General features: G+C 41.8%; 1 protein-coding gene across 1 annotated transcript; it reads right to left on the reverse strand.

Annotated features, from left to right (window-relative positions):
• Positions 1-2265: 2265 nt before the first annotated feature.
• On the reverse strand, positions 2266-10296 carry LOC145819030 (uncharacterized). Its single transcript, XM_082913011.1, has 10 exons — positions 9553-10296; positions 8977-9404; positions 6503-8869; positions 5619-6356; positions 5243-5510; positions 5106-5165; positions 4953-5003; positions 4765-4826; positions 4489-4563; positions 2266-2422 (listed from the first exon to the last, which is right to left on the reverse strand). The coding sequence occupies exons 1-10, from the start codon at positions 10294-10296 to the stop codon at positions 2266-2268; spliced, it is 4950 nt and encodes a 1649-aa protein (XP_082769137.1).
• Positions 10297-11046: the final 750 nt, after the last annotated feature.

Raw genomic sequence — 11046 nt, forward strand, 5'->3', positions numbered from 1 at the left:
TTGTTGAGTGGCTAGGATGTCACGGCTGTGAGGAGTGGGATGCTTACTGGATTCCATGTGTTGATCTACGGTAGAGACTGGGGGCGAATGGGGTTGGTTATCTTTTTTGACTTGTCTTGAGGGTTGTTGCTTTGTGAGTATGTTTGTTGTGGTTTTTAAGCTTTTTTGGTTTTTGTTTGTATCTTTGCCCATATATCCATCCCAAGTTTCCGTCTATTATCTCTGATGGTAGGGGTTACTTGGGGACAAAAGGATATATGGGCAAAGTTGGGTTACTTTGTTTTTTTCTGTTGTTCTTGTGTTTATCCCCCAATCTTTGGGGTGCAGTGGTAGGTTATGTTGGTTATGTATTCGTTTATTTATTTGTTGTTGGGTATGCCTGGGGTATGCCCCTTGTAAACTTGTAAATTTCATTGTCTTTATTTTATGTCTTACTTACCCAAAAAAAAAAAAAAGCTTCTCTGTAACTTTCTGCGTCCTTTCTCATTCCTTCTCTCTTTTATTCTAGAAACTAATTAGCTTAGTCATGAACTTAGGTTGCCAGTCTAACTCGAACTAATCTTTTTTTTTTTTTTGGGTAAGTAAGTCATAAAATAAAGACAATGAAATTTACAAGTTTACAAGGGGCATACCCCAGGCACACCCAACAACAAATAAAAAAAAAAAAACGAACACATAACCAACATAAACTACCCCTGCACCCCCATAAGATAGGGGGAAAAACACAAAAACAACAAAAAAACAAAATAACCCTACTTTGCCCATATATCCTTTTGTCCCCAAGTAACCTCTATCATCAGAAATAATAGATGGAAACTTGGGATGGATATATGGGCAAAGATACAAACAAACACCATAAAACTAAAAAAACCACAAGCATACTCACAAAGCAACAACCCTCAAGACAAATCAAAAATGATAACCAACCCCATTCGCCCCCGGTCTCTACCGTAGATCAACACATGGAATCCAGTAAGCATCCCACTCCTCACAGCCGTGACATCCTAGCCACTCAACAAAAGCCATGACAGAGGAAAAAATCTATCCCATGCGAAATCCCGACAGAGTCACGTGAAGCTAGCACGATCAGTAACCATAAGCAACAGTCTTGTGAGTCGAAGTGACAACGGTAGCCCCACAGCAACAAACCAAAACATAGCCAAAAATAGCCTGAGATCAATCATCACATCCCCCAGTCCCTTCGTTGACAGATCACAAGCCTCAAACCCCATGGCAGTGTGCCCTTCACTCCATGTCAGGCGTGGCAATACGATCAATTAGGATGGGTCACATGAAGACAAGAAGCAACCGGAACCGGTAGCTATCCTCCCGCTCATCTCCCAGTCTCTAACTTGGCTAGTTATCGAACCACTGTTCCCCATAGCAGTGACCCCTCAATCACTCTTGGCGGAGATGGCTCAAAACTCACCTCATATCGAGTCACATGAGGATCACACGATCAATCATCAAGAGACAATCGACTACACAAGATCCGCTGCATAGTGGCTAAACAAAAGCTTACGGACTCACCAATCATATAAATATATGCAATATAACCCCAACAAAATCAATGAGCCCGAAAGTCCAAACCAAATGAGCCCAACGGCTAAATTTCCAAACCAAAAATTCATACCAATTCTTGCACCATGAGCCCCACAGAACGGTGGCCCAACAAAATACCCACAAAGAGTAATAATGCCGGGCCCCACTTGCAACCAATACATCCAGCCAAAATAACCCACGGATTGGCAACCAAAAATAAACCCTCGGGTCCAAAAAACTCGGGCCCCACCTCAACCAACCTTCTCAAATTACACAAATTTCACACGTGGATTCCACTGAACAAAAGTATATATAAATATTATATATACCTCACTCACTGCAGTGCACCATCTTAGAAAAATCCCAATAAAAAGACTGCCCACAGTGGAAAAAACCAAGGGGCCCACCGCCCACTACCAAAAACCCATTACCCAAAACAATTTGAAATTCCCTCCAAACAATCCACTCAGCTTATCACCAAATCCCATATAATATTGCAATATATAACAAACCACTGCTGGTTTTAACGAAACCGTGGGCCAAAAAGCACCACAAGTGAACCACTTTCCAAGACTTTTGACAACAACACCAGCTGTATCTATGTGTCTAACCTGCTGCAGCAGTATGTTTGACCCAGACCCACGTGGGTGATGTACCTCAACCCAACATGGGTAAAGCCTTCAAACAACCACGCGCATACTAAGCGTGAACCATGCACGTCGTCTATACTACCGACGGCAAAACAGCCACGATCATAACGCCGGAAAGCCAAGACCACCAATAACACCGGCGAGAAACCAGCGTCGGACAAGAGTCAGCACCTCCACTTTCTAGCACTGCGTACACCGCCACCATCATAAACCGAACCAGATTTGAAGCCCTGCAAATAGCCCAGGGCCAAATCTGGGATCAACCTAGAACACCACCAGATCCGTTACAAGGTTACTACCAGCAAAACGACCGGCCAGCAACACCCTACGGACTGAAACTTTAAAACCAATGAAGACCCATACCAAAATCAACGCCAGATGAGAGCAACACCCGTACCTGCACCAACCAATACCAATGACTACTCCCGTGGACGTCAACTCTGGGCAAACACACAAAAAACATCTACCACCAAAAAAACTACCGACGAAAAAAAACGAGCTCCTATCCACGGAAAGACAACCGCCAGAGACTGGAATAAACGCCACCGGCATAGCACTCCCGAACAAGTGTACACCGCCCAGCAACCCCTCACGGACTGAACAGATCGCAGACACCCATGCATATTCACGTCTGAGACAAACCAGCGACGACCACACCGGTAAACGACCATCGCCATGGCATTCTATGGCAGAGGTTTTAAATAAGCTGGTCAGACCAACACAAGAAGCCGGACATGAATAGCTCCGGCGAGACAACCCACTGCAAACCACGCTGGGACACGCCGCCGGTGCCAAACACGGAAAACTTGAACACACTGACCTCCAAAAAAAAAACAACGGTGGAGATCAAAACACTCTAATTCACACCAGAAGCTTATAGACCCGTAGACCATGCTCACTATCACTCAAATAATGAGTATAGGAGCTAAACCAACTGGCCAAAACAGCACCAGATCTTCATTATCCCCGGGGGGGAGCTTTCTCTCTCTAGATTCAAGAGAGAGAGGCTCTGCTTTCATCCCCTTAGTGGTTTGTACGCATAGTTACTCGAACTAATCTTGCATAGCCTCTAAGAAATAGAATTTTCTGAGTAATTATAGCTTAACGATATTGGTTTAACTTAAACACCTCATTTAAGGTTTTCTAAATCACCTAAGTGCAAGCCCAAAAGGTTGAATTTGAATTCCCTTTTATTATCTTCCTGTTTCTCTTTCTTTTCTCTAACTTTCTCTTCTAGCTCTCAGCAAGAAAGTTTCTCTGTTACTTTCTCTGCCGTTCTCCTTCGTTCTCGCTTTTGTTCTAGAAACTAATTAGCTCAGACAACCAATTGTTTTCATAACCTTAAGTGGGAAAGTAGAACTCAAACTAGCCTTGCTTTGCCTCTAAGAAAGAGAATTTTCTGAGTAATTCTAGCTTAACAGTATTAGTTTAACTTAAGCACCTCATTTAAGGTTTCTGACTCACCTAACTGTTCAATTCTCCAGACCAAAAGTGTGAATTTGAACTCCCTTTGATTTTCTTCCTATTTCTCTCTTTCTTTTCTCTGACTTTCTCTTCTATCTCTCAAGAAGATAGTTTATCTTGACTTCACCTTCCTTCTTTCTTTTGTTCCAGGAACTTCGCCTTCCTTCTTTCTTTTGTTCCAAGAACTAATTTGCTTAGGCAACTAATTGTTTCATAAGCTTAAGTGGCCAAGTTTAACTCAAACCAATCTTGCTTGGCCTCTAATAAAGAGATTTTTCTGAGTAATTCTAGTTTAACGATATTAGTTTAATCTAAGCACCTCATTTAAGGCTTCCAAAATCATCTAAGTCTTCAATTCTCAAGTCCAAAAGGATGAATTTGAATTTCTTTTGATTTTCTTCCTCTTTCTCTTCCATTTCCCTGACTTTCTCTTCTAGCTCTCAAGAAGAAAGTTTCTCTATAACTTTTTTTTTTTGGGTGAATAAGAGATAAAATAAAACAAGAAAATTTACACAACTACAAGGGGCATACCCCAGGACCTACCACAGCTATACAGAAAACAGAACAAAAGCTAACAACTTGTTCACCTTTCCTATAATCTAGCAATAGGAAGAGTGAACAAGAAATATAAACAAATATAGCAACCTAGACGAAGACAAACTGAAGCATAGTTCTGGGAGGCTGTGGTCTTGACAAAGAACCTCCAGCTACTGTAGCACCAAGCAAGATGGATGAACCTGGACACTGTATCCACAAGGGCACGGGCCAAACCAAAACAAAATTCCCTACACATCCCGTAGGGATAGGAATAAGAAACCCAAACAAAACTAACCTGTTAAGATATGTGCAACCCGAAACATGGTTGCTAGGAAAGCTATTAAGAACACAAAGAAGCACAAAGGTACTCCTACACAGCCCGTAGGAATAAGCTAACCATGCTATAAAATTATGTAAAAAATACAATGAAAAACAACTGATTTTCTCCCTCATGTAGCACAGCAAGGCGCTAGCAGCAGCCATCACCATGGTACAAACACACCCTACAAACTGCCACCCGAATCTGTGCAGCATGTAATCATCACCCCTCCACGCCAAAAAACAAGGATACCAGCAGCAATCCCCTGTAACTGCGCTGTAAGCAACACCACACCTCCTCACCAACAAGTGAACCTGTCGTAAATCATAAAGGAGAAGAAATAACAAACACACAATATAGGAGCTCTCCTCACTCGACCCACAACACAGCATGTCTCTCCACTCCATATATGATCTGACAACACTAGGCCCACAACTCACATGATACCTCGAAAGTATCAGAAGGACATTATACTTGAAAGCTCCAAGAACCTGCACAAACCATATATAAGATATGATAAAGGTTAGCTTAAAACATGTGTGCTGTCTCTCATCACTCAACCCACAATATCTGGAAATATTTAGGTAGCTCACAACACTCAACCCTCCATACGGACACAACAATGTAGGAGAAGATTTAGGATTCATGATAACCTGCAAAAGAGCACCCAGTTAGTAAACCCCACAATAGTTGCTCACCATCACTCAACCCTCAATGTATGTAATCTCACATCACTCATTCTCCGGCCAGCTGCATGGTGCTGCTGCAAGATTTTGAGAGAAAGACTCCATTCCTCCAAAAGCCAATTATCACCTGCAGAAATCTTAACATTTTCCATAGAAAGAAGCCTACACCTAACCATTTGGATAATAGAGTTAGTAACAACCTCTTCACGCTTTTGGGCCTTATTGAAGATCCTACTATTCCTCTCCATCCAAATGTGGTAGACAGTGCAAAGAAATGATAGCTTAAGAATCACCATTTTCAAGGAGGTACCACTGGTGGATTTAACAGCAAAATCAACAGTTTCCAACCAAGGCTAAGAAGGCTAGTTAGACTTACACTTGGCAAGGATACCACCCCAAATCCTAGAAGAAAATATGCACCTAAAAAAGAGATGAGAGTGATTCTCCTCAGGATCTTGACAGAAAGGGCAGTAAGGATTTGTAACAAGACCACAAGTTTTAAGTCTATCACCAGTATTAAGTCTCTCATTGATGGCTAACCAAGCAATAAAACTAACCCTAGGGATTGAAGGGGGGCCCCAGATAAGTTTGGACCAAGTGACTTTAGGGCCCTTATCCCTCCAACAATCCCAAGCTGACTGGATAGAAAAGTTACCATCAGCAGCCAAATTCCAAAACGGAGTATCAGAAGAGCCAAAGGAAGGTAGAAAAGATAAAGGGGTAGAAGAGATCCACTCCTTTATCTCCCAAGAATTAGAGATAGGCCACTTCCAAGAACTATTAGAGACTATAGAGCTAACCTTGGTGCTGTCAGGAAGATTAGTGTCATAAAGAATTCTAGGGCCAAACCTATGCCACAGCGAACCAAGCGGGTGCCAATTGTCATACCAAAGGAACACATTTTCCCCATTACCAATTTTGAACTTGATGTGAGGATAGATTAAATGCCTAAGAGACAGGATTTTCCTCCAGACCCATGAGGGATCACTAGGAGTTCTAACAGCCCAAAAGCTCCTACCTTTAAGCAAGTAAGCCTTGACCCATTGGCACCACATGGAACAATCACCCCCAGAAAACAAGTACCAAACATGTTTGGCTATAGCAGCCTTGTTCCAGGTAGCTAAGTCCTTGAAACCAAGGCCACCCTCATTTTTTTTCCTGCAGATATATCTCCAAGCAATCTTAGCACTATGTTTCTTCAACTCAACCCCAGACCAAAGAAAAGATCTAAGGATGCTCTCAATGTCACCAATGATTTTCTTAGGGAGAATAAAAAGAGAGTGTGCCTTGAAAACAGAATAGACTGGATGAGTTGAGCTCTACCAGCATAAGAAAGCAGTTTATTGGTCCAACTTTTAATCCTCTTAGTAATTCTCTCAACCAGATTATGACAATCAGACACTTTAAGCTTGGTAGTGATAAGAGGCACACCAAGGTATTTCACCGGGAGGGAGCCCTCAGTAAAATTGGCAATCTGAAGAATATCCTCTTTAAGCTCACTACTACACCCCGAGAAAAAAATATTACTCTTACTAGAATTAGGGGTAAGACCAGACAGATCCCTAAATTCATCCAATCCCTGCATGATAAGAGAAACAGTACCAGGGTCCCCTTTACTGAAAATCATCAAATCATCAGCAAAACAAAGGTTGACAATTTTAGTTTTCTCACACCTCCAGTGGAATTTGAACAAAGGGCTCCTAGATTTCTCAGCTAGAATTCTGGCAAGAATTTCCATAGCCAACACAAAGAGATACAGGGACATAGGGTCCCCTTGTCTTAATCCCCTCGCCCCTTTAAAATACCCCTGAAGGCTCCCATTAATACAAATCGAGAAAGAAGGACTCGTAATGCAAGCCTTTATCCAGGTAATCATACAAGGAGGGAAAGCCATAGCTTTGAGGATATCAATGATAAAGTCCCATCTCACAGTATCATAAGCTTTCATAATATCAACTTTCATGGCGCACTTAGGAGAGTGGGAACTCCTATGGTAACCTCTCATAATCTCTTGGGACAAGAAAATGTTGTCCGAGATCCTTCTACCTTGAACAAACGCAGACTGCACAGGATCAATCAAATCAGGAAGGGCCAATTTAATTCTATTAGCTATGATCTTGGCAATGCATTTATAGATGGTATTACAACAAGAGATGGGTCTATAGTCACCAACATGAGTAGGATTAGGGACTTTAGGGATAAGAGCTATAATGGTACTGTTAACCTCAGAAAGAAGTTTACCAGAGTCAAAGAAAGACTTAATAGCTAGAATGACATCCTTACCAACAATATCCCAAGAGCTCTTAAAAAAACCAGCGGAATACCCATCCGGGCCAGGGGCTTTATTGGACTTTAAAGACCAAAAAACCTCCTTGATTTCATTTTCAGAAACAGGCTTGGACATTAAAACAGATTGAGAGAGAGAGACTTTTTTTTCCACCAAAGATTGAATCCTCTCAAGACCCTTGTACTGATCCACAGAAGGGGTACCAAATAGATTGGTATAAAAATTGATAAAAGAGGTGTGGACATCAGTACTATGAGTAGACCTAGAACCATCACCCATGACAACACTCAAAATCTTCCCTCTATTGATATTACTTTTCACAGACCTAAAGAAGAATTTGCTATTTCTATCCCCAAGACCAAGCCACTGCACTCTGGATTTTTGAAGAGCAAGGCTCTCTTCTAATTTGCTAAGCTCAATATACTTTTTCAGATCCTCTCTCTCTTGAGCTTGCAAAACACTATTCAAAGGGTCCTTGTCAAGTTTATATTGAATAAGATCCAGATTAGTTTTAGCAATTTGGACACGAGTAGATATGTCACTAAAGTCTTTCTTATTCAAAAGCTTGAGACTAGCTTTAAGCTTTCTGAGTTTTTGACAAACCCTGAACATAGGAACCCCTTGAATGTACTGCCCCCAGGTGTTAGAAACAGTACCCAGAAAATCTGGATGTTGAGACCAGAAATCAAAGTATTTGAAAGGTTTTTTGAAAGAGCACTTGGTGGCACTGATATTGACCACAGCAGGGGAGTGGTCAGAAATACCAGAGGGGAGAAACTGGGCAGTAGCCTCAAGAAATTTGTCCAGCCAAGCCTCATTAACTAGAACTCTATCAATTTTGGTAGCTATATAGGTCCCCTCACTCCTATTGTTAGCCCAGGTGAATTGGCAACCTCCGTAAGACAAATCAGCCAACTCAGAAGCATTATCATTCGTCCAATTAGAAGTCCCCCCAATTTTTTCCTGCTGGTATCTAATAGCATTAAAATCACCCAGAAAAACACAAGGAACTTTGGATTTAACACGGGAGATATCAAGCATAGATTCAAAAAAAACCTTTCTCAATGTGTGCTTATTTTCAGCATAAACAAAAGTTGCATAAAAGATTTCATTGGAAGCCAATTCAATAATTTTACACAAAATATGCTGATTAGACATGGAAATCATTTGAACATCACAAAAAACATTGTTCCAGCACACCCAGACTCTACCAGTTTCAGTTGGTTGTGAATTAGAGAGCATAGACCATTGATCAAAACATTTACCACAGATAGTACTCTCTTTAGACTGTTTTATTTTGGTTTCCAAAACCCCCATGACATGAATATTCTCTTTAAGCACAAACTTTTTAACTTCTTTGTGTTTAAAGGGATCATTCAAACCTCTAACATTCCATGAAGCAATTTTTACATTCATAGGGACACAAAAGGGAGATAGAGACAAAACCCACAAAAAAAAAGACAAACCCACAACCAACTGAAACTGTGTTACCTCTTTTTCTTCCTCTGGCTACTGCTGCCTTTGCCAGAGGGTCTGTTCTTCACCTGCTGGGATGGGGTAGCAGAACTATGGATCGCCTTTTCAGCCTTAACTTCTTTAATCGCAGTGTCCAGCATTTCGGCAGCATTAGGAACCACCAGCTTTGCAATCTCGAACACCTTCTTTTGGAACCTATCCACATCACTGCTTTCAGAGCTTTGCTCCTCCCCAGATAAGCTCTTGGTCGCAGAAGTCTCCTGAGTGTCAAAGGATTGATCAGAAGAGTCCACCTCAGTGGGAGCAATTTCAGGAGCTGGAGCTGGAACTGGGTCTGCTGTAGAAGCTGGAGCTGGGAGTTCCACCACTTCTGGGATAGTTTCCAACTCAGGATCACCCACCTTCCTCTTCCCCTTAGCTGTGACAGGTGGTCCAGCCTTCGTCTTGAGCACTTACATTTTCCTCAGATGTCTTCTGCATAGAGATCAGCTTAGCCACCTGTTGAGACACACACTTTTGGGTGCTATGTCCAAATATTTGGCAATGTTGACACCTTGACGGCAACCCCTGATATTCGACTCGGATTAGAACAGCTTCATCATCATGCCTAATTTGGAAATAAGTGGGCAGTTTTGAGGTAGCCTCAATTTCCACACAAATTCTAGCAAAAGCCACCCTACTACCCCGAGCCGTAAGCTGGTCCATAAAGAGAGGATGTCCAATTGCACTTGCAATCCTACTTATACCATCAGGATCCCAATATTCCAAAGGGATGTTAAAGAACTTCACCCATACTGGAATTTTTGTGGATTTATCTTTAGATAGCTTCATCATCCTTTTCCATTGTTTTAGAATAAGGAGATAACCTCCTATGTACCATGGACCTCCTTCAAGAACTTCTCTACAACTATCAGGGGTATCAAATATAAAGAACATGAACCCATCCCCATTAGTAAGAACCTCCTTGAGGCCCTGAGTTTTCCACATCCCAAAAGCACTGTTACGCAAATAATTGTAGCCCACTCCCTTATCAACAAAGTAACACACAAGGCAGGAGTCCCATTTCTCTAGCGGATCTGTCCTTGGGGGCATATTTACAACAACACTATCCTCAAAAGAAGAAGGACGGATATACCTGAGTTTGATGTTTGACCGGGTTGATGCAGCAGTGATGTTTGCCCATGAGCGATGTTCTAGTAAGAGTAACATTTTTTTCTCGGGGTGTAGCTTAAAGAGAATATTCTTCGGATAGCCAATTTTACTGAGGGCTCCCTCCCAGTGAAATACCTTGGTGTGCCTCTTATCACTACCAAGCTTAAAGCATCTGATTGTCATACTCTGGTTGAGAGAATTACTAAGAGGATTAAAAGTTGGACCAATAAACTGCTTTCTTATGCTGGTAGAGCTCAACTCATCCAGTCTATTCTATTTTCTATGCAAGTGTACTGGTCCTCTCTTTTTATCCTCCCTAAGAAAATCATTGGTGACATTGAGAGCCTCCTTAGATCTTTTCTTTGGTCTGGGGTTGAGTTGAAGAAACATAGTGCTAAGATTGCTTGGAGATATATCTGCAGGGAAAAAAATGAGGGTGGCCTTGGTTTCAAAGACTTAGCTACCTGGAACAAGGCTGCTATAGCCAAACATGTTTGGTACTTGTTTTCTGGGGGTGATTGTTCCATGTGGTGCCAATGGGTCAAGGCTTACTTGCTTAAAGGGAGGAGCTTTTGGGCTGTTAGAACTCCTAGTGATCCCTCATGGGTTTGGAGGAAAATCCTGTCTCTTAGGCATTTAATCTATCCTCACATCAAGTTTAAAATTGGTAATGGGGAAAATGTGTTCCTGTGGTATGACAATTGGCATCTGCTTGGTTCGTTGTGGCATAGGTTTGGTCCTAGAATTCTTTATGACACTAATCTTCCTGACAGCACCAAGGTTAGCTCTATAGTCTCTAATGGTTCTTGGAAGTGGCCTATCTCTAATTCTTGGGAGATAAAGGAGTGGATCTCTTCTACCCCTTTATCCTTCCTACCTTCCCTTGGCTCTTCTGATACTCCGTTTTGGAATTTGGCTGCTGATGGTGACTTC

Source organism: Camellia sinensis, chromosome 2, assembly GCF_055761805.1.
Source record: "Camellia sinensis isolate YWXY chromosome 2, ASM5576180v1, whole genome shotgun sequence".
NCBI lineage: Eukaryota > Viridiplantae > Streptophyta > Magnoliopsida > Ericales > Theaceae > Camellia > Camellia sinensis.

What these genes read in the sequence shown, in the direction of transcription:
- LOC145819030 (XM_082913011.1), bottom strand. Translation starts at nt 10,296, where the DNA reads ATGACAATCAGATGCTTTAAGCTTGGTAGTGATAAGAGGCACACCAAG. An exon ending in GGTAGAGCTCAACTCATCCA is followed by an intron (nt 6,357 to 6,502) that starts GTCTATTCTGTT and finishes ATATATCTGCAG; the next exon opens with GAAAAAAAATGAGGGTGGCC. An exon ending in CGTATGGAGGGTTGAGTGTT is followed by an intron (nt 5,004 to 5,105) that starts GTGAGCTACCTA and finishes TGGTTTGTGCAG; the next exon opens with GTTCTTGGAGCTTTCAAGTA.